Source organism: Cyprinodon tularosa, unplaced genomic scaffold, assembly GCF_016077235.1.
Source record: "Cyprinodon tularosa strain WSP-4 unplaced genomic scaffold, ASM1607723v1 ctg125, whole genome shotgun sequence".
NCBI classification, from domain to species: domain Eukaryota; kingdom Metazoa; phylum Chordata; class Actinopteri; order Cyprinodontiformes; family Cyprinodontidae; genus Cyprinodon; species Cyprinodon tularosa.
In genome coordinates this window covers 870,934-895,312 of record NW_024038059.1, presented here as the reverse complement: position 1 = coordinate 895,312, position 24,379 = coordinate 870,934, and the positions used below count along the sequence as shown (strand labels likewise).

The following is a 24,379-nucleotide window of genomic DNA, read 5'->3' as shown; positions in this document are numbered from 1 at the left end:
CATCTGAAGCAGGCATTTCAAAAACACTGAGTGAATTTTCCCATAGATATAAGACTTTGATCCTAATTAGGCTGTCAACACCCGCTCCATAAATAACCATACATGTAAATACAGAGGCAGATATAGAGGCAGCATATGGAAGGATGATGCATGAAGGGAGAAAGGTCAACATTTTAGATGGTTTGCAGCTAAGGATGTTTAAAGGAAATGCAAATTGTGTATCACCTTGAAGTGGAAGAATACAAACACTGAAGTCTTCCAGCTGACTGAGAGCATTGATGAGGTCCAGTTCTTCCTGGATGGCTGGAGGACAGTCAGTGATGAGTTGGAGACACGCCCTAAAGAAGACCCCGGCAATTATTAGCATGAAAATTATTTATAATAAATCAGATCACTTAAATGTTCTCCTGCTTTAAAGGCAAAGGATGGCTACGATTTTTAGAATACATAAAAAATAACGCACACATCAGTCTAAAGTAAAGGAGCACAACCCAAAAAAACAAAGCTGCTGTGAAACTAAATGTTTTTTCTGTCTTATTACGTACATTTCTAGGTTTTTCTATATCGTACATTTTATTGTGACATTTAATATTGAGACTTTAGTACAAGCTTTTTTTTATTATCCTTTAAATCATCTTCAAGCTGATTTGCAATATTCTAAAACAGGTTTTAAAGCTTTTTTTTTATTAGCAAGTTTATCTTCCTTCTTAAAACCAGCTCACTACTGGTTGGCCAGTGAAGGTAAGAGGAGTGTTGGTCTACTGGTTAGAGCAGTGCGCTTATGCTCTAAAAAGGTAGCAAGATCCTTAATAATAATAATAATAATAATAATAATAATAATAATGATGATAAATTTTATTAGTTATGCACTTTACATTTAAGAAAAAATCTCAAAGTGCTACAGGTAAAATCATCATAGAAGGGTAAAATCAAAATTTAAAACTGAAAATCGCTTTAAAACACTTATGAATAAGATCAATAGCATAATTGTAAAATGTTAAAAGTCATACGAACTGCTAAAAAGAAATGTTGTTAATCCTTTTTTAACAGTCTGAATAGTCTGTGGTTCCCTCAGATGATCAAGGAGGGCATTTCAGGTGCGAGGAGCGCCAGAGCGGAAGGCACGATCGCCCATGGTGCTTGGCTTAGTCTTGGCGAGGAGGAGGTGGTTTGAGTGTTTTGAGCGGCGGGATCGTGTTGTAGTGAGAGGGGTGACTATGTTCAATAGCCCGAGTATTTATCAGCTAGCATCGGCTTATGATGTGTTAATTTAAGAAAGGAATGGGGGAAAAAGTCAAATGTCCATCATAATAAGCTCTTAAAAAACTGCAACTGAATTTCATGGCATTAATTCTCTGCCAGTCTTCTGCATTAAGATATCGCCAGCCAAGAAATATTAAAGAGTACCTTACTATGACAGCAACAATCAATAGGTTATTACTTTAGAGGCAGCATGAAGAATAAATAACGCTGTTTTTCCTTAGCTCTGTTTTTAACCTATTAAAAAATAACATTTTTTACTCAAGGTTCTCACCATATGAGGACATCATCTGTTTTCTATTCATTTTAACAACAAAAACTGATTAAACCTAAAGAAAAAAAAATTGATTTGCCTCATTTCAGTTACCAGTTAAAAATATTAAGCTTGAAGTTTACGGAGTTCAGCAGTGTGACCAGAGATGTGATGAGGCTTCTAAAATGGATTTCTCTACAAAGTCTAGACTAATTTGATAGATCCACAACAGCGGAGGTTTCTCTTGGAATACAATCCCCACTCATTATCCTTTAGGGGATTATGCAGCACAGCACTCAGAATAGAAAACAGTGTGCTGAATTTCTGAGTGAGAGAGAAAAAAATGTCAGTTTATTTATATAAACTGGCATTTTATTAGTTTATTAAATACATCCAAAGGTCTTCAACACAAAAACACAAGGCAAAGAAATAAATTTAACCTAAATCCCAAAGCTTAAGATACAGATTTTACATCTGCAAACCGCGGAGAGGATTGGTTTGCCCTTGGAATATGTGCCGCACTTCACCCAATAAAGCATAATGAGACCAAAATATCCTAAACAAACACTGCAGCTAAGCATTGAGTAGATTGCACACTCCACAAAGCTTTGCCTGCTCTTTAAGCACGGCAATGATTTTCTGCAAGGAAGAAGAGGTTTGTCCTGGTGAGGATAAGAGGAAGGAAAAAAGCTGCAGATCAGCAAATGGAAAATTCCAAAAAAGTGACATGAAGATTATAAACTCGGGTTGTGAAGGATATGGAAGTGTGTGCACAGCAAAGGCAAAAACAACAGAGATTTTGCTAAATGTATTTGAAAATATTTAACTAATTTAATATTTTCAACTTTATAAAATTTATCTCCGAAACACAGAAACAAGAAGATTTATTTCTTTGCATCAAACAAAGATGTATAATGCTGCATACTTTGGTTTGCATTGTCTTCCAATGTCTTTTATTCCTCTTTTAAGACAAATAAAGAGTTTTCTCAAACGACAGGAACCCTTTGCTGAAACTCCTCTTAATGGTTGTTGAGGCTTCTTGTGCAGCAGGTCTCAACAGCTCTGTCTTTTATCTACAACATAACAGTCATTTGTTTGATCTGTACAATACAGATTAAACAAAATGAAAAAGAACAAGCCATCTTAAAATAAATAGAGAAAGCCTGGTTTCCATCCTGTCATTCAATTTGACATTGAAAAAGGGATTCTTGGTTTTTATCAATAAGACACACAGGGAAGTAAACTCTACCCACACTGATCAAACACATCAAGGGTGTTTTGTTGTGGAGCCAAAACACAGTACAAATGAGATTTTTACATAGTTTCATTAGCTTTTTAATTAATTGCGTTTTAGCTGAAAACTTTAATTGTCCCACAATTAAAAATGAAGCGGTTAATTTTATGATAAAGATTTCTGTCAATCCAAAAACTCCCAAGATATAGAGATATACTTTGGACAGCTTTTTTTTTATCTTAGAGTCACAGGCCATTGTTATCCACACAGTTATTGTGCATGCCTTCTTTATGTCTTTTCTTTATACCAAACAAACACACGTGTGCACAGCAGCACATGCTCACACGGCAGGAAGAGTTACGATGGATGATGCTGTCCGGGTTTGTGGAGGGGGGCCTCCATATTAGTTACTATAAATGAATGACGACCCAATTACTGTCCCACTTCCCCACCAGGAACAGACAGAGAGATTAGACATCCACCGGCCCCCTCTAAGATCTAAATCCAGCAGAGACACAAATACTAAACCTTCAAGTAACACGAAACGGAGAATAAAATGAAAGCAGACAGCGATGCAGTTACTGTTTGTTTTGCTTCTGTTTTTTTGGAGGGGATACAGAAAGAAATTAAAACCATTAATTGTTTCAGCTAGGGCTGAAACAGTTAATCAGATTTATCGATCATTGAAATAATCGATAAATCTGATTAACTGATTTAATTGTTTCAGCTAGATCTGAAACAATTAAATCAGTTATCAGATTTATCAATTATTGAAATAATTGTCAACTAATTTAGTAATCAACTAATCGTTAACTGGAGTATAGAGAGTATAGAGATCGTAAAATATGCCTATAGCTGACAGAGCAACCCACTTAGAGCAATAATTATATCAGAATTGTAAAAATTATTTAAACATCTTGAATTTAAGATAAAAAAATAATAAATTCTTCGGTCAATATGATCTATCCAGTTCACCTGATTTAATTCATTAAAAGTTTTCTTTAAGGAACCTTTGGTTATCAGATTATTAATTGATTAATTGAAAAGAATAATCTACAGATTAATCAATTTGCAAAATAATCTTTAGTTGCAGCCCTACATTCAGCCAAACAGTCAAAATTGCCACAATAAATGTTAACATGAAATGTTAAAATGTATGATTAAATATTTTTAAAAAATGAATCAATTACAAGACACTGTTTGAAACCAAATTTAGTAAAAAAAAAAAAAAAAAAAAAAATATATATATATATATATATATATACACTATATTGCCAAAAGTATTTGCTCACCCATCCAAATTATTGGAATCAGGTGTTCCAATCACTTCCATGGCCACAGGTGTATAAATTCAAGCACCTAGGCATGCAGACTGTTTTTACAAACATTTGTGAAAGAATGGGTCGCTCTCAGGAGCTCAGTGAATTCCAGCGTGGAACTGTGATAGGATGCCACCTGTGCAACAAATCCAGTCGTGAAATTTCCTCGCTCCTAAATATTCCACAGTCAACTGTCAGCTGTATTATAAGAAAATGGAAGTGTTTGGGAACGACAGCAACTCAGCCACGAAGTGGTAGGCCACGTAAACTGACGGAGCGGGGTCAGCGGATGCTGACGCGCATAGTGCGAAGAGGTCGCCAACTTTCTGCAGAGTCAATCACTACAGACCTCCAAACTTCATGTGGCCTTCAGATTAGCTCAAGAACAGTGTGCAGAGAGCTTCATGGAATGGGTTTCCATGGTCGAGCAGCTGCATCCAAGCCATACATCACCAAGTGCAATGCAAAGCGTCGGATGCGGTGGTGTAAAGCACGCCGCCACTGGACTCTAGAGCAGTGGAGACGCGTTCTCTGGAGTGACGAATCGCGCTTCTCCATCTGGCAATCTGATGGACGGGTCTGGGTTTGGCGGTTGCCAGGAGAACGGTACTTGTCTGACTGCATTGTGCCAAGTGTAAAGTTTGTTGGAGGGGGGATTATGGTGTGGGGTTGTTTTTCAGGAGCTGGGCTTGGCCCCTTAGTTCCAGTGAAAGGAACTCTGAATGCTTCAGCATACCAAGACATTTTGGACAATTCCATGCTCCCAACTTTGTGGGAACAGTTTGGAGCTGGCCCCTTCCTCTTCCAACATGACTGTGCACCAGTGCACAAAGCAAGGTCCATAAAGACATGGATGACAGAGTCTGGTGTGGATGAACTTGACTGGCCTGCACAGAGTCCTGACCTCAACCCGATAGAACACCTTTGGGATGAATTAGAGCGGAGACTGAGAGCCAGGCCTTCTCGTCCAACATCAGTGTGCGACCTCACAAATGCGCTTCTGGAAGAATGGTCAAAAATTCCCATAAACACACTCCTAAACCTTGTGGACAGCCTTCCCAGAAGAGTTGAAGCTGTTCTAGCTGCAAAGGGTGGACCGACGTCATATTGAACCCTATGGATTAGGAACGGGATGTCACTTAAGCTCATATGTGAGTCAAGGCAGGTGAGCAAATACTTTTGGCAATATAGTGTATATATATATATATATATATATATATATATACACAGTTATTTCACTTGTTAAAAATGTGGTGAAATACAGTGACTGGGTAACCAGTAGGGGAGGTCTGGTCTCTTTCAGTGTTATTTTGGGGGTCAAAGGCCCTGATACTGCAGAAAACCTTGTTCTAGAGGTCTTAGTAAACAAAAATTACCCTCCCTTCTTTGTGTTGCTGATTTTCCTTCTGAATCTCGTCGTTTTATCCCCCCCCCCGCTTTTTTAAAAGTTGTATCAGTTTAATTATTTCATGGTTCCTGAGCTTCAGTACCCTAAGGCTGCACAGTATTGGAAAAAATAATACAATGGCAATTTCATTAATAATCATTGAAATGACAAAATGAAGTGCTTTCAGCGCTTTCTGTGACCTTTAGCATTTAGATGTGGGCATCTCCAGCATAGAGAATTTTTCTAACCAGCTGGCTATATGGATGACACTTGCAAGATATTAAAATTATTTCTTTTAAAGAAGTCATTTACCATAAAAATGGCACACGCTCGTTTTGTTTTCATAATACATGTCGGATATTGTGTAGCTGTTTAGTGTGCAATGAAAAAATTTAATTAAACCGTCACTAACATCTAATCAATTTTAGGACAATCACTGTGATTAAAACAGCATTGGCCCTGCCAATACTGACAGAAAGGATTTGTCAGATCAATAAATTAATGTCATACAGAAAGCAATCTGTTACATATAAAATGAAGTACTTCTATTAAGATAACAGTTCACTATCACTCCATTTGTTCCATATATTATTAACAAAATTAAGGGACCATATAAAGACTTACTTAATTTAATACATTTTCCCCTTTTTCCTTCATAATAGACTTAGACAACTTTTATTGTTAATTTGAAATTTTGTTTTGTACAGCTCTCATGACATTTCCATTTCTTAAAGTGCAGCAGTGATCAAATGTAAACATTGTGGGAGAAAAAAGGAAAAAAAAGAACATGGTGCATAAATAGTCTTAATTATTTTTTGGAAGACTAAATGCATATGAATTGAACTAGTGTAAAGTAAGACTTGGCAAAAATGGATAAGGAGTAGTCTTGAAGAGGCCATTTTAAATGGAATTACAGCCTGGTATATCTTCCTTACCTGGCCAGCCCCATACAGGGGTCTGTTAGTGTAGTAGAGGAGTTAAAGTACTCCCTGGCAGCAGCTAACACCAACTCCACACTGCTGTCATAGGAAACCTTCAACGCATAACCTTTCCCGCGCAGCGACAAACTGACGGGAACGTCCTGACTGAGCTGGAAACATTAACACAGAAGCAAAGAGATCAATGAGGATGGAAAAATTCTTTATTAACAGATTAATGTTTGTAGAATCTAGTGCTAGTAGTAAGACAGTGTAAAGGAAAGTCCTTTTTAATTTACCTTGGAGCGATGCATAAGCTGTCCTGCTAAGCGTACGTTCTCCACACGATTTGAGCACAGCAGGGACTCGACAAAAACCTGCCACAGGCGGGAAAAATAAGGATAAATGATGTAGAAATAACCCGTGCATTTTTTGAAAGAATGCATGGAATGTTTTTTGTTCAGCATCTTTGAACCACGAGCTAAAACTGAAGCCAAACATAAAACTTTTCATAACTTCTCTATAATGTTTGTGGATACCTGATGGCATGTCTCTGATTTCAGACAAGTGTAAACATTCTGCTGCATATCAAGCAGGTCCTGCAGGAGAGCTCTCCACACCGTCTCACTCACTGGAGGGTTCCTGAATGCAACATAGATATTCAACACACTCTGATACTTATGTCTGCCTTCTTTTTACAATTGCAATTTACTCTGAGCTCATACTTGCGGCCGGTGTGACGGCACAGCTTGACCATTAGTTGATGGGCCTCCTCCTCGCTGTTCTGGCTGTTTCTCACATATGAGATGGGCTTCTGCAGGCCGTGCTTCTCCAGAACTTCTGCCACACTATTAAGCACAAAAATTATGCCAGGTTTATGAAAACTGAAATAACTAGTTTGCAGAGATACACTCAAAAACTTACAGAAATAGTTTGTATTTGGATCACTATTCTGGGCTCAAATTTTGTTAAAACCCTGATGCAACACTGATGGACTTAATACTTGTAGTCAGAGTCTCTTAAACTTTCATTTAGAAGAATACCTAATGAATAAAAATAAATCAAGAAGTTTTAGATGCGTTGGAACAACATTTTCCTACAAGTCGACTTGGTAAAAAACGCAGAAAAGATGGGAGGAAATGTTAGGAGTCACAGTGAGAAAAGCTAAAGTAAATAAAGAAGAAAGATGGCTAAATAAAACCAGCCCTATCCACAGGAGAAACACAGAAGATGGGAGGAATCCAAGCTGTTCATTATTTTGGCAGGACAGAGTCATTTGTAAGACACGGTGCAGATGGAGAAAGCACAGTGCAAGTCAGAAGAACAACATGATAAAGCGCATGTCACAGAGACAGCACCGATTTGTACCTGAGTGTCCCTGTGCAACACACACACTTACAGCTGTTTTATGTGACCAAGGGAGAAGCTGAATGTTGGTGACGGATTAGCGTGCCCCCCTCCCCTCCTTTCTCAACAAGGTCGTGCCGCTACAGATGTTCGATCTCCTCTGCTGCTCATTAACATAGCAAACAGGTGCCTGCAAATGCGTGAGGCCTCTTGCCTGTTATGTGTGCAGGTAAAATGCAAACAGTAAGAGCTGAAGTTTACAACTCTGAGGGTGTATGCACTTGATTTTTCATGGGTGTTTGTCTCTATGTTTCCTCTGGACATCCTAAAGTGGAAGCAAGTGGCAGTGGCAGCAACTTAAGCAAGCCTTTATTATGGTGGTCCTCAGAGAAAAACACTTGGCATTTGCTGAGGTGTGAGTCACAAAACTCAGGCATGGTATGAATATAAATACTCAGCAAGCCATCTGAGGTATGCTTGAATACTGTTTATGCTTGAATATAAACAATATATGGGGTAAACTGAGTCTTAACAGTAGCTTTCCCACATCTACTCTCTTCTCTTCTTATTCATCGCCTTATTTGTTGGGATTCCCTTCAGGCTGCTGCCCTCTTCCTGCCTTCATCTTTATCCTCCATCTCTCACCTTCATCACTAATGTTTTTGGAAGTTCATCCATGGGAGAGAAGCAGAGGAGAAAGAGAAAACCTGCCAAAGAGCCAACGCTTCAGGCTGTTTTAACCCGCTGGGAATGTCAATGATCCTTTGATACGGAGTGAGTGGGTGAGCCGACTGCGCATCTGTGTCTGTCTCTCCTCTTTTTGTTGGGTTTTTCCATCAAGTCAAAATGCAAAATATTTAATTTTCTCACAGTAAACGTTTCCCAAGTGATACGCCACTAATAGTAGAACAGAAAGGCTGCTTTTTAACACCTTGAAGTGTTGTCAAGAGAATTTTATATGACAGCCGCAGCAGATTTTTTGGGATGAAACACCTGAGTAAATCCTGCCTTACTCAAAAAAAACCCAAAAAACTCAAAACGCTAAAGGAAAACAATCTGAGTCAAAAAGAAATTGTTAGTTATTCAGGTGACGTATTTACGTAAGGTCATTCTACATGCTTGTGCCCATTTTCACTTACCGGTGGGTCTGACAAAGTGGCAAAATTGCAAATCTTCTCTTGGAAAGTAAGCTTGTATGAGCGATGCAAACAGCAACTTTTAACCGGAGTTTGCACGACAAGAAATGTGTTCGTGCATGCTCTCGTAAACCTTTAATAGGCATTCCCTCTTGTGAGCAGGTACAGGATTATGCACATGCATTTTGTGAAAAATAAAAAAATTCGCAAAAATCCTCCACTATACCTTTAAGAGGCAGAAAACAAGCAATAAAAAAAAAATCATAATCAGCCAATAGTTGTTTTGTTTTTTGAGACAATAGGTACAGTAAGCACACTCGGTGAAAGGATCACCATTGCCATACCAACTAAACCACAGCCATTTTCTATCAAGATTTTTTGCTGTTTATAGCATTTAAACCTTTGCAGCAAAAAAATGACAGCTGATCCTATGGATTGTGTTAATAAATCCAATTAAAAGCCACTATCTTTGGGGTTTTTCACTCACTTAAAACAATATTAGATTATTTCATTCTCAGAGCGAAATGAACAAACCATATTGGTCTACAAACTATATTTTTTGGAACAAACTATACTTTACAATACCACATGGGTTCATCAGCTCAAAATAACTTTTTTGGCCAAACAAAATTTTTATGACAGCTAACTTTAAGCAAACTCAAGTGTTTGAGCCATGTGACCAACTATGTCCTGGAAATAACATGTACACATACATTATGGTTAGGGTTGGGAATTGAAAAGATTTTCACGATTCCGATTCCCTTTTCGATTCTATGAAACGATTCGATTCTTTATCGATTCTTTTTTCGATTCCAATTTGGGGGAAAAAGGAGAACAAACAGTTTGATTATCAGCATCAACTTTGTTTACTTAACTATTGCACAATCTTACAAAATCAACAAGATCAAGATGTCCACAGGAAATGACTTTGATTCACAAAGTGACCGCAGCTCGTTGTCTTCCTCCTCGAATAGTTCTTCCAACTTGCGTAACTTGCGTAAGTTGCGTAACTTGCGTAAAAAACGTGACGTAAGTCGTGCTCCCCAGAGCCGGCGCTCTAGGCTCTGGTGCTGCGGGAATCGAAAAAGAATCGTTCAGCGAGCTGCCAAACGATGCCATGGAATCGGAAAATAGGGAACCGGTTCTTAACAGGAACCGGTTTTCGATTCCCATCCCTAATTAAGGTTGTAAAATGAACCCCTTATTAGTTAAAGATGATTTAATTATTTATAACAAATTCAGAATTTGGGGTGTTTTCATTTTCTATCACTGTGTTTTACCTTACATTCAACAGAGGCTATTTCTACCTACTGGAAATTAAAAATAGAGGTAATTTGATATACACTATATTGCCAAAAGTATTTGCTCACCTGCCTTGACTCACATATGAGCTTAAGTGACATCCCGTTCCTAATCCATAGGGTTCAATATGACATCGGTCCACCCTTTGCAGCTAGAACAGCTTCAACTCTTCTGGGAAGGCTGTCCACAAGGTTTAGGAGTGTGTTTATGGGAATTTTTGACCATTCTTCCAGAAGCGCATTTGTGAGGTTGCACACTGATGTTGGACGAGAAGGCCTGGCTCTCAGTCTCCGCTCTAATTCATCCCAAAGGTGTTCTATCGGGTTGAGGTCAGGACTCTGTGCAGGCCAGTCAAGTTCATCCACACCAGACTCTGTCATCCATGTCTTTATGGACCTTGCTTTGTGCACTGGTGCACAGTCATGTTGGAAGAGGAAGGGGCCAGCTCCAAACTGTTCCCACAAAGTTGGGAGCATGGAATTGTCCAAAATGTCTTGGTATGCTGAAGCATTCAGAGTTCCTTTCACTGGAACTAAGGGGCCAAGCCCAGCTCCTGAAAAACAACCCCACACCATAATCCCCCCTCCACCAAACTTTACACTTGGCACAATGCAGTCAGACAAGTACCGTTCTCCTGGCAACCGCCAAACCCAGACCCGTCCATCAGATTGCCAGATGGAGAAGCGCGATTCGTCACTCCAGAGAACGCGTCTCCACTGCTCTAGAGTCCAGTGGCGGCGTGCTTTACACCACCGCATCCGACGCTTTGCATTGCACTTGGTGATGTATGGCTTGGATGCAGCTGCTCGACCATGGAAACCCATTCCATGAAGCTCTCTGCGCACTGTTCTTGAGCTAATCTGAAGGCCACATGAAGTTTGGAGGTCTGTAGTGATTGACTCTGCAGAAAGTTGGCGACCTCTTCGCACTATGCGCGTCAGCATCCGCTGACCCCGCTCCGTCAGTTTACGTGGCCTACCACTTCGTGGCTGAGTTGCTGTCGTTCCCAAACACTTCCATTTTCTTATAATACAGCTGACAGTTGACTGTGGAATATTTAGGAGCGAGGAAATTTCACGACTGGATTTGTTGCACAGGTGGCATCCTATCACAGTTCCACGCTGGAATTCACTGAGCTCCTGAGAGCGACCCATTCTTTCACAAATGTTTGTAAAAACAGTCTGCATGCCTAGGTGCTTGAATTTATACACCTGTGGCCATGGAAGTGATTGGAACACCTGATTCCAATAATTTGGATGGGTGAGCAAATACTTTTGGCAATATAGTGTATCTTAACTGAGTTTGGTGTTCTGCAGGTAACATTTTTGGCTGCATTCTGGGCTTCCTTTTGCTAAACTGTTTATATTCTCCCTGATCCCAGACATTCCAATGAATATAACTACCATGATTTCAAAGCTTAAAACAGCTGAAAAAAGGGGTTAAAAAATGCTTAAATTTGAACCCTTGAAAAAGACAGACACACTAAGCATTGAATTAATCAGAATAAATGGAAAACCATCCAAAATAATAGATAAATGTACCTTAGATGCTTCTCCAGTTTGTCCACCTTGTCATGGAGTGATGCTGTGATGTTCGTCTCTGGTCTACAAAGTGATAAGACATTTAAGAGAAAGGTATTTTAGTGAATAAAGTAAATTTCAAATAAACAGTAGGCTAATATTTGCTGAATAAAGAGGTACACGTTCAAGTGTACAGCTTCCATCGATTGCCAACTAAAAATACGCCCGTGATGCTTTTGCCTTGAGGCAAAAAATCATTCTGGACCAGGTTGGCCTGGTCCCCTACATAGAACTGGGCATTATTAAAAAACATGTGTAAATGTGTGTGCCAGTGTCTCTGTAACCTACCACACAAACAAAATCTTGACATTTTAACCCATTTCTCTGCTTCATTCTTCTCAGCTCTGACTTTTAGCTCTGCACGTCTAACCCCGGCTCCTTTTAATGCCTTTTTGCTGCCATTTCTCCATGTGAATCACTAATGTCTTGTTCATTTCGACATTTTACACCATATAAAAGCAAGGGAAAATTACCTACTTAGAAGATTTAGACCTCTTTAGGCAGTGTCACAAACTAGAAAAACTGAGTTGGAGCAGATGGTCTCCTTCCTTATTCAAAACGGTACATCATTCTATGTGGGGCAGGAAGCTTTGGAGCTTAATAAGACAAATTCCTCCCAGGAGAAATATATATGGTTGGGGTAATAAAAAAATACAGTTCTAATGTAAAAGCAGCAGACGATACAACAATAAAGGAACAAAGCATTTCCTCTGTTAAAAAATACTTATTTGCAGGTTTTTAACCGTAAACGGGAGCTAAAGAGAGACTGTAAAATCTAGTACTACAAAAACACATTTCCTATTATTATTAACATCCTGATTACAAAAATTCTAATATATCCCAAGTTATATTAAACATAAACATCATATACTGCTTAAGATGCTCAAAAAAAATGATGATTTTTCTATGCATTATCTAGTACTAAATGCTGAATTAAATGATGGTTTTAATTTAGGTCTTTTTTTTTCTTTTTTTTCTTTTTTTTTACAGAGACTGAAGTCATGGCTAAAGAAATACAGCTAAATAGTGAACTCTGCCAAATGCAGTTTAGATTTGGAATTCTTTGCTGATTTTGGTTCCAAAGTTCTGGCACTGCCAATTAGCCTGTTCTAAGTATTATTGTGTGTTAGAGCGAGTTTGCAGAGGAAACTGGCATGCTGAATCACATTTGCACAGGCGACTGATTCATGTGACGCTAATCCTGGTTAATTTTGGGATTCCAGATTTTAGCAGAAGCTCTTGGACTGAGTTACAGCTTCTGGTCCAAGTCATCTGCTTTTACAAGCTAAGATTCAATATTAAAGGGCTAATTCTGGCTACCAGAGTAAACACCAATGTAAGGAAGCCAATAATTGATGTGGCAGAAAACTATCAAATATATCCAGTGCTTTACATACCATCCATAACTCTTGGAGAGCTCATGTCTTTTCATATTTTCATAATCATGTAATAAAATATCACAAAGTGGAGCATACTTATAAAGAGGTGCGGAAAAAATTACTTGTTTTCAACGTTTTCACAAAAAACAAACATGAAAGTGTGTATTGTATTTCTAAGCAATACATGAATCTTGCCTCAATGCATTGAGCCCCTGTGGCGAGTGTGCAATAGAAAAGCATACAATCACAGCATGAAGTGCTACAGTGCAGCTAAATTAAGATTAATAAAAAGATAAAAATGTGCAATTGATGAAAGTTAAGATTACCTACACAGCCACCTGATTATTGTCACAATGGGAAATTATTTCCACAATTAAGGTTGATGTTATGAACAATTTCATTTGATTTTAGCTATTCTAAGAGAGGCCACATCTGCAATTTATGAATGACTTTCTTGATTTTCTCTCTAAAGATCAAACACTCTCCTTTAAATGTGTTGCAAACCCACACAGTCTCATGGGAACCTCACAGGGTAGGCCCTCGTGTCATATGAAATGAAATGAGCAACTGTAGAGGCGTACAGAGAGAAAGAGCAAGCAACAGGAAAAGGGTAGGAAATAATATTCGGGCTGTAGCATGGTTGAATGATGGCTCTTTGGAGTGCAAGTTAGACTTATAAGGGGAAGGAGGAGGAAAATATAGGCTCTAAGGGATGGGAAACAGAAACAGAGGAGGTACTTGGGTTTATTTATAGGTCCAAGGAGAGCTGGGAGACTGAAATGAGAGGAGAGAAGGTCTGGGAATTGGCATTATTGCATTTTTGTGGACAGGGCAGTGATTGACTTCAACATCCTGAAACCATGGTTTACAGAATCTAGATGAGGATCAATCCTGCATTTGCAGGCCAGTAAATATCAATCCAGCTGCCTTTGAATGCGGGTGTATGGCCGTGTTCATACTGTATGTCTGACCCATAGCCCCTTTGGGGTAGACACTCCAGGATGTCGTAACAGAGGCTAAGCTGGTCGTCTCTCTCACAGCTGTAGATGCAGTCCAGGGCGACTTCCATCAGCTGGTCTGGGTCTCCAATGATCTTCTGTTGGCACTAAAGAAGATGACAGAGCACCCTGCATGTCAATCTGCATCAGAACATAATCTTTTAAATGCTATCATCTCAATTTATAGTATAATAATGTTCATAATTTGTATGTTCTGCAATACTATATGATACAGTTTAGCATTTATAATACCAAATTGCCATAAGTAATATGACACAACCCAACCGGTGTGAATGATGGGTTTTAGGAAACTTACGACGGGTTTAGATTGCTGGAAAATGATAAGAGGAACAGTTAGGTCTTGTTGGGCTAGGCCAACAAGGAAGCTGGCAAGTAAAGACTTGGCGGCCCCTTCTCTGTAGGCCTCACAGCGGTGCAGGAATGGGACCATCCACTGGAAGGCATCTTTCACATAGCGTTCAGGATTAGACTGTAAACAGGAAGAAAAAGACAGAGAATGGATCATCTACTAGTGCATAGTAGGTGGAAAAAGATGAAAACTGCACAAATCTATCAAAAAAGGGAACATAAGTTGATGGAAACAAGGTAGAACTTTTCATTTCTTGCTAAAAGAATTGCTCAAGGTTAAGGCTGAGCAATAAATTGATTTTACCCACAATCAAATTTTCTGCTTATAAAGACTTGATTTTTTTATTTTAACTCTTACCACATCTGTTTCAGTGTGATGTTATCCAATCGGTTTTTGTTCTCAACATTTTAAAACTGATCAACAAGCTCAATGGGCAAAACAACATCAGTGAACATTTTTTACTGCGTATTTTCATTGTTAACAGTGATTTTTTTTCCAGCTTATTTATTGTTATTACACTGTCACAAGTACAGAGGAATGAAATTCACCCTCTGCATTTAACCCATCTCCTTGGGAAGCAGTTGGGGAGGAGTGTAGGGTTAGGGGTCTTGCTCAGGGACCCAGAGTGGCAGTCTGTGGGACTGGGGCTTGAACTCAGAACCTCTGGATTCCAAGCATAATGCACTAACCACTAGGTCACCACCTCCCCATAGATAGGGGTCTTATATAAAAAAATGTTTTTTGAAAGTATTCTGGTTACTCAGAATTTTGTCAAAAAAGATAAAATATATAATTCAGGTTTTATTTTTAAGCAATATCGCACAGCAAGGTAAACGAAAAAGCATTTATTCAAAGTTCTTAGAATTTTAGAAATGATCCATTTCTTATATTCAGGCTCGTTCAGCTGCACGTCTCCTCCTCCTGTTCATTATGGTAACATCCGGGTTTCTCACAGAGGATAGTTCTGCATGAGCAGGGCTCCTAATTACACACAATGGTCATAAATTGATTATGTTACCTGCTGAAATGACAGACTGACGGATTGATAGCTAGATCAGTAAGAAAGGCGGAGGTTCTAACAGAAAAGTTGGATGAAATATTTGAGTGATTGATAGAGGAGACCAAAGATGGATAGACAGACAGACGGAAGCACGTAGGCTCGGACGGACAGACCTTGTAGACAGTTGGATAGAGAAAATGGTCCAAACAACAATCCTTATTTCATACTTTATTGAACATATAAAACACTTAAAATAAAGATTTTATTCTTGACCATGCAGGGACCCTGTCAGACATCATCTGTATGTTAGATTCTTTTAATGATAATGAAATATTTAAAGCAGACTGGATGTGATGGAAAAGAAGGTCAGCATTTAAACACTGGTTTGTGTGTACATCAGGGTTTCAGCAGTTTAGTTTCTTTTTTTTGTATATATATTTGTAAAGAGCAGTGCCAGTAACAAAAACTAAAAATACTTTGTTACCTCACTTAAGTAGAAATTTTGGCTAACCATACTTTACTGGAATTATTAGTTTTAGACAACTATTTACTTCTACTCCTTACATTTTAAAAATACACTCATTAATTTTGTTTAAATGAAGATCATTTTTATTATGGCATGTTTGTATTTAATAAACAAAAAACATCAAAATAATTTGTTTAATCCAGACAATTCATTTTTTTCTGGCCGGACTCCTGTACCAACTTGTTGTTCAAAACATACCAAAATAAAAGAGTTTTTCAAGATGAAGCAAAGTCAAATTAAATTTGACACTGTTAACATTAGTAATAAAACTAAGAAAATTTAGTCTAAGGAAGTTATCACTTAGAATTGTAGAAAAACGTTCCTTTAATGGGGTAGTGCAGTTTCTAGTTAACGATTTAAAGCATCTGCATAAAAATTTTTGGCTGCCTTATTTTACTTTTATACTTTAAGTAGTTTTAAAATGCTATCTTTACAGTTTTACTTGAGTGAAAAGCTTAAGCTGATACTCTAACTTCTATAAAAGTGTTTTTAAACAGTAGGATTTCTACTTCAGTAATAAACATTAATACTTTTGACACCTCTGTTTGTACATCATTTAGCATTTTTAATGGCTTTAACAAGAAACAGAGACTAAACCTGAAGTTAAAACTTCTATTTCTGCAGTGTGAGTGGGAGTGCTGGGATTTGCTCTTCAGGGGGCCTTGCACTCCCCTTTAGATAACTCCGACTACCAATGTGCTGAAGGGAATGTATTCACAGCAAATTAAATTAAAAAAAAATAAAATTAGATCACAAACATAACCTTTCACACCCATGCACTTTTTTTTCCTTCTCTGTAGTATGTCTCTGAAAAGAAAGACATCAGACACCAGCAGAGAGGGAGATTTAATCTAGCCAGTTTGGTAAGCAGTTACAAACACACACAAATACTTATACACTCGAGGAGAGCCCAAAGGGAGTTCCAGTCAAACAGCATGTATTAGTGCAGTCAACAACATTTGCTGGCTGCCTGCCTGTGTGGCAGGTCCCTTTGCCAATGGTCCTTACAGGCTAAAGCTGGCAGTTATTAGCCACAATTTACAGGACAGCTCATATCATGTACTCCTGGGGGGCTTATAACTGGAGTACCTGCAATAGAGCTTCTTTCATAGCTCTCTTGGACTGGTTGGAAGGCAGGGTTATTTCATCAAATGTCCTGCACTTCAGGAATTTGTAGCGGTCATTAAATACACTTGAAAAGTCTGAAACTTTTTTTTTTTGTGGTCTTTTTTGAGTTTAACTTTTGATTGCTATTTACATAAAACAATTATAAAATGTTCTCACCTTGGACTAATTTAAAATTATATATATATATATATATATATATATATATATATATATATATATATATATATATATATATATACACCGTATTTTCACGACTATAAGGCGCACATAAACGTCTTTTTTTTTTCTCAAAATGTGCGGTGCGCCCTTTGGTGCGGTGCGCCCTATGTGTGTTGTAACTGCGACTTTTGAGACCACCTCATTGAGGAGATGATGAAAGAGTGGCTGAATGTAAGGAGACCAGGTGTTTTTTTTCCACTCATCACCATCGCTGTTAATATGTGACTCCATGCGTGCCCATCTCACAGCCGATGTGAAAAACATGGGGAAACAAATTAATGCTGTGCTCGCTGTTATTCAACCGCTCGACATCGGTGTGAACCGGACGCAGCAGGCGCAGCAGAAGCAGCGAGTTTACATGCAAAGTCAATTGTTGACGTGCGTATAGGCGCAGCAAAAGGTCCCGCAGCGCATTTTGAGCAGCAGGTGCAGCGAGTCGGGAGCGCGCCGCCAACGCGCTGCTGCTGCTCGAGATGGAAAAATTGAAGTTTTGCTGCTGGAAGCGCCGCATCAAACAATCAGAGAAGCTGATCTGGGAGCTGACAGCGAGACAGACACAGCGCTCTGATGACATATGATATTAAGGCAAATGAAAAAGGCTGGATGGATGAGGAGATGATGAAAGCGTGGCTGAGGCAGGTGTATTTGAGGAGACCAGGTGGTTTGACGAAAAGTGGAAGGCAGCGCCGGGCAAATTACGCCACCGTTTGCGAATGGATTGTAGATGCTTGGACTAAAGTGTCTGCTGGCTCTGTTGTTCAAGCTTTCGCAAAAGCCGGCATTATTTCTGAGGAGCCGCCCGGCACGGAAAGTGACTCTGACAGCGAAGAAGGGGAAATTGGCATGTCTGCTTTAACGCAGCTGTTTAATTCAGAAACAGAGGAGGATGACTTTGATGGGTTTGATTAATACTTTGTAATAAATACTTGAATAAAGCACAATCATACTCAGTTTTGCTCCCACTCTATTTTTCTACCTGAAAACTTAATTCAACAGCAGCCTCTGGGCGGGTCTCCTCCGGGTTCACCCTGGCGGCTGGCAGGTGTTTTTTCATCTAAATAATCTAAATCTTGCAGCTATATTTGCTGTGATCAGTGGGAATAAAGTAGTTTTAATATGTTTGTAAGTGAGAAAGTCCACCTGAAAACTTAATAATTGCAGTCAGTTCATCCAGATTATCTATTTCTGTCGGAGGCGCTCAGACCCCCACATACCAGCGGTGCACCGACAGTAGGAACCCCTTCAACAGCAGCCTCTGGGCTGGGTCGCCTCCGGGTTCACCGCGGCGGCTGGCAGGTGTTTTTCATCTAAATAATTTAAACTGCAGGCAGCAGGATACCGGCAATAAAAGCGAACATATTCCATCGGCAGGTTTCAGGATTTTAAGTTAATTTAGGAGTGATTACAGCGCTCTGTCATCAGCGATGTGTCTGTCTCACGGTCAGCTCCCAGGTTTGATTAATACTTTGTAATAAATACATGAATAAAGCACAGTCATACTCAGTTTTGCTCCCGCTCTATTTTTAAATACGCAGTAGAGCTATTTAAACGTAGTAGAGGACATGTACCTGTATATAAAAAAACGCGCCCTATAGTCCGGTGCACCTTATGTGTGTGTTAAATACAGAAATGGGACAAAGAACTGAGACTGCGCCTTTTAGTACGGTGCGCCTTATGGTCGTGAAAATACGGTATATAAAAATATACAGTACAGTAAAATATTTTAAATTGTATGTCCTAAATCCTCTCTCAGTAAAACGTAAATCTGACATCTCTCTACTCATTTTAAACCGAAGATCTTCCATTATTCTCATCACAAAGAAAATTAGAATCAAATCCAACATTTCCCTTAAAGGTATATGAAGAGCCAACATAGGTGAAATTATCACTCACATTTTTCATAAGCAGCCGCAGTTTGTCAATGTCTGAGAGCTGCTGCAAATCTTTAAGTGTCAGACTGAGTTCACATGACGTTTCATACACCAGCGTTTCCATGGTGACCAAGTCATCGGATAGGCGCTCCAGCCCAGGGATTTCACGCTCCTTCCCCAGACGCACCAGTGACAGGGCACAGTCCACCTGAAAGAGATACAAATGGGAAACAATGAATAACATCTAACTTCCTAATTTTATTTATGTTTAAAGGTTAGGTTGAAGATAAATCAATCCTTCAAAATCACTTTTGGGTGTAAAAGAGAAAAAAATCTCTACAACATAGCTGAGAATGTGGGGTTAATATGAATTCATCATCCTTTAGTCAGATAAACTTCGATAAAATCTAATGCAACCAATAAATTTCAGAGGTTAGTACATTAATTCAGGCCACTTGGAGATAACTTCCCCTAGTAAAAATCTAGTGCTCTTTAAGTCTCAGATAATCCTAATAAAAAAAAAAAAAACAGCATCATAGAGACCAAGCAACATGGGTCATAGGAGGATTTTACAACGGGGGTATCTGTCAGGGAAACTGCACCTCTACAAATCTGACCTTTTCAAGAGGTGAGCACAAAGCAACTGCTGAAAGAAAACAATAAGAAGACATGTTTACAGTTTACCACAGGGCATGCTGGGGACAAAGAAGCAGCTTTGATCCAGTGGAACCCAATTTGAGCTAAACTACATGCAAAAAATTATGCTTGCAGAAAAATGTATTGACTCATGGGGGAGGAACACAGAATGAGTACATCTGGAGAAAAAAAGGAATTAACAGATTAACTCCGCTTTCTGATTAAAATGTCCCCATCAAACCCAGGCCTCATTACTGATGAACCTTTAGAATCAGGTTTGAAGCGCTTTGTTACTTCTTGTTTGAATACTAATATCAGAATTTATTCAGGCTATCTTTATCTAATAATGAAATCTCTTTTACAAACTAAAGAAATCAGTTGCTTTATAATCTATCAAAAAGAGAAATCTGCACACATTTATGGCCCTATTCGTCAGAGTGCTTATTAAATATTATTTGCAATAAATACAAAATAGCTACATTTGCATTTAAACTGATCAAAATCTGTGTTCGCATGATGTATATATTTTTTAGGACCATAGGATCAAAACAGTAATATTTCTCCCCTAACTCCTAAGTATAGCTCAACATTTTGAAGTGTTATTCATTTTTTTAATAATGGTCTAATTTAATTTCCCAACACGATTGTCAAAAACATTTATATTTTCTCAGGGTACTTTGTGTGTTAATATGTAAGTGCTGTGCTTGACATTCTAAGTGTTTCTCATAAAAAAATCTTCCTTATTGTATTGCCTAATATTCAACTTTCTTTCTAAGGAAAAAAACCATGCATTCCCATCTCCTGTGGGAACTTTGGAAATGTTTTGAGGCTGTAGGGCTGCTTTGTTTCTAAATGTCTACATGTTGCAGAGCATACTCGTACAGCAAGGTGACTACAGCGGGTGCTGCCAGCAATGTGCTAGGTCAATAAAAAGAAGCTACTGGGGTTACTGAAGTGGGACATAGAAAAATCAACACTATTGCAGCCAATCCCTGACCAAATAATACCCATCAGTCTTTGCTAATATGCAATCATTATTCGTTCCACAATAAAGCCAAAGATTTGGGCTTCCTGCCGCTTAGATCAATACAATTCCATCCAGAAGAGCAACCAATCAATATTGGACCACCTATACACTGGCAGCACACCCAGCCAATCGATGAGCACCTACCTGTGGATGTTGGCTAATCAATAGCAGATGCCACCGGGCCTCTGGGTGATGATTGCTTTCTTCCTTTCTTTAGAGCAGAGCATCTTTCTTACACAGGCATGTGCACACACACAAAGATCCTACAGCCTTGTCAGCTTCTGCTTATTTCAGCATATTTCCTCTGAACAAGTAATTCCATACATCTACTCGCTGAACGTACATTCTTCCAAACAAACAGAGGCAGCATGAGAAACACCCGAACAGACTTGACTGAGAGCTTGAATGATTGGATTCAGAAAGAGGGAAAGGTCTATTGATCTAAACGTGCGAAAAGATCCAGCATGTCCTCTCCAGAGAGGGATACCTCTTTAACACTGCTGACAATTCAGATTCTAAAATAAGCATCAAGGTTTAACATTGATTTTTAAAACGTCCTTTTAATGTCACTCTAGAAAAAAATGAAAGAGTTATAAGAATTATCTCCAGCACCATGAAGAGAAGAGTAGGGATGATGCACACTGCCACTCAGCTCAGGAGGTTGATTAATACACTTAGGAAAACTTTAATTATCTGTATGGAAATATTTTCAATCATGAAAAAATACGAACCCACACAGCAGCAAAAACTAGTCTCTCCAACACACTTCAGCTGACGTTGTTTCACAGCTACAACTGGCAAGCTGCAGGCCTGGAGAATAGAATCACTACCTGCAGAGATACCCAACTAATTAACCATTTACTCTTACCTTCTTAAATGATCAGCAGATTCAGAAAGAGCAAAAAGAAAAAAATTGTAAAACATTACGTAAAATCCACTTTAAACCAACTGTTCAATATAACTGTTCCTAAAGTGATTTTATTATTATAAGGGTAACAGGGAGAATTGTTAGCTATGGGATGTTATTTTGCAGAACCACACAAAGCTTTTTTTCTTCTTTTTTTATGAAATCAATTGGATCGTAATATAAAGTTTTTTATGGGAGCAGCTAATTAATATCTCTAAAGCTGAAATAATAAATCAAATATTTCCACAAGTACCAACTGAGTTGAAAAGGGAACACCAGGCATGCAGAACAGGAGCAAGTAGGGAAGAGAGGAAGAAGAAATTTAAGCCATCTATTCCATCAATCATCATGGGCAATGGGAGATATTTAGCAGACAAGTCAGAAGAATTCAAAGCCCTAGCAAGAACCCAACCAGAATATCAGCAATGCAGTATTATTTGTCTTACTGAAACATGGTCGCAAGATCATATCTCGGACTCCAGCGTCTCTCTGACCATATGAGCACATTTAAAGAGGGCTGGGAAGTACAAAGGAAGTGGGTTGGCATTGCTTTTGAAGAGATGGTGCTATCCATCCATTACTGTGAAGATTCTGTTGCAGGTTGTTTTTCAATTATTTTTTCACCCAGAGAGTTTACCTGAGTTCTGTTACTGTTACCGTTTGAATTCCACATTCTGCCAAACAGTGAATGAGAGGTAATCAGTTCTGCTGTTACTAAGCTCCAAATATAACAGCCAAATTGTGGCAGTAACTGGTGATTTTAATCACGCCATACTCTCTGCTACAGTGCCACGGTTCCAGCAGTTTGTCAGCTGCTGTACCACAGAAAATAAAAATTTTGACTTATTTTGATGCAAATTTCAAGGACTCCTGCATCCCTGAAGACCTCCTCTTGGGAAATCAGATAAGCATGTTTTTTTTTTTTTTTTATCTGCTCAGAGTATAAGCCTTTTTATAAGTGAGAACCTACATTAAAAAGAACTGTAAAAAGATGGTCAAGGCTAGCTATAAAAGACCTGGACGTTTTTTTTGAGGCTATAGAACAGGATGCGCTGCTTCAGCCACATGGAGAGGACATCAATGCAATGAGTGTCTGACTGATTACATAAACTTCTGTGTAGATAACAGAATCCATACCAGATAAGTAAAATAATTCTCAAATAATAAACCATGGATCACAAGTGATCTGATGCAACTGATCAATAAAAAAAACAAAGGAGACAGGGAATTAATGAGGGGTATACAGAAGCAACTTAAGGTCATGATAAGAGAAAGGAAGGAGGCATACAGGAAAAGGCTGGAAAGTGAACTCCAGCAAAACAATATCAAAGATGTGTGGCCAGGGATGAAGAAGATCCCAGGCTTCAAGCAGAAGGCTGATCAGACAGATAGAAGTCTGGACAGAGAAAATAAACTGAATACATTCTTCAAATGGTTCAGTTCAGGAACAAGCTCAGCATCTTTCTCTTCTACCTAGAGTCGCATGAACACCCTGCCCTCTATTAGCTTGTTATCAGCCAAATCTGAAGATGATGCTGTTCCCTCTGCCTTTCCCTTTCCTGTCTCTAGAAGTCAAGTAAAGTGGCAACTGGAGAGATTGAATCGTAATAAGTCACAGGTCACTGTGCAGAGCAGATCTGTAGGATTCTACAAAACCTCTTCAACCTTAGGCTGACACAGGAGACAGTTCCAGTGATGTGGAAGACCTGCCTTGTTCCAGTTCAGAAGAAGACCTGTTGCCCTGTCATCTCCCATCCTAAAGGTCCAAGAGAGACTTCTGTTGGTATAACTCAGCAAACACTCAAGAAGCTATCAGAAACCCCTTCAGATTGCTTTCGCAGTGGATTTGGAGTTGATAATGCCATCATCCACCTGTTTAAACAAACCCACTGTTATTTAGACAAGGCAGACAGCACTATGAGGATAATGCTTTTTTATTTCTTTAGTGCATTGAACACGATTCATTCTGATTAGCTTTGTCAGAAACGACAAAAGACTCAGGTGGAGGCATCATCAATCGCCTTGATCAAAGACTACTGTACCTGAAGAACAGACCACAGTTTGTTAGAGTTAAGGGTCAGCAGTCTAATCAAGTAGTCAGCAGCATAGGAGCACCACAGGGGACAGTACTCCCTCCATTTCTTTTTACTCTGCCCACTTCTGACTTCCAGTACAAGACTGAGTTCTGTCATCTGCAGAAATACTCAGATGTCTATAAAGTCGTTGGGTGCATAAAAGATGGAGAAGAAGCTGAGTACAGAGAGCTGGTGAACCACTTTGTGAGATGATGTGGAAAAAAATCACATAGATACAAGTAACTATGGTATTTCTTTCCTTCCAAGCATAGCACAATCCAGCTGATTGTTGAACCTTGGCTTCTGGGGGAGCAGTGTGATTTCTGTCCTGGCCGTGATACACTGGACCATCTCTACAGCCTCTGGAGGGTGCTTAAGGGTTCATGGGAGTTTGGCAAACCGGTCCAAATGCGTTTTGTGGACCTAGAGAAGACATTCGACTGTGTCCCACATGGTGTCCCCGTTGGGGGGCACTCCAGGTGTGGGGGGCCCTTTACTAGGGGCCATC

At 39.0% G+C, this 24,379-nt stretch overlaps 1 protein-coding gene across 1 annotated transcript in view; it reads right to left on the bottom strand.

The window, feature by feature from the left end:
• The window catches only part of nbas (NBAS subunit of NRZ tethering complex), a 241,803-nt gene that overhangs the window by 147,160 nt on the left and 70,264 nt on the right, over window positions 1-24,379 (bottom strand). The window contains exons 24-32 of the mRNA XM_038276549.1: window positions 19,249-19,434; window positions 14,429-14,602; window positions 14,086-14,219; window positions 11,697-11,759; window positions 7,096-7,218; window positions 6,910-7,012; window positions 6,670-6,747; window positions 6,389-6,543; window positions 226-338 (exon numbers count right to left, since the gene is read on the bottom strand). Coding sequence (XP_038132477.1) covers window positions 226-338; window positions 6,389-6,543; window positions 6,670-6,747; window positions 6,910-7,012; window positions 7,096-7,218; window positions 11,697-11,759; window positions 14,086-14,219; window positions 14,429-14,602; window positions 19,249-19,434 — 1,129 coding nt within the window. The remainder of the gene's footprint in view (window positions 1-225; window positions 339-6,388; window positions 6,544-6,669; window positions 6,748-6,909; window positions 7,013-7,095; window positions 7,219-11,696; window positions 11,760-14,085; window positions 14,220-14,428; window positions 14,603-19,248; window positions 19,435-24,379) is intronic.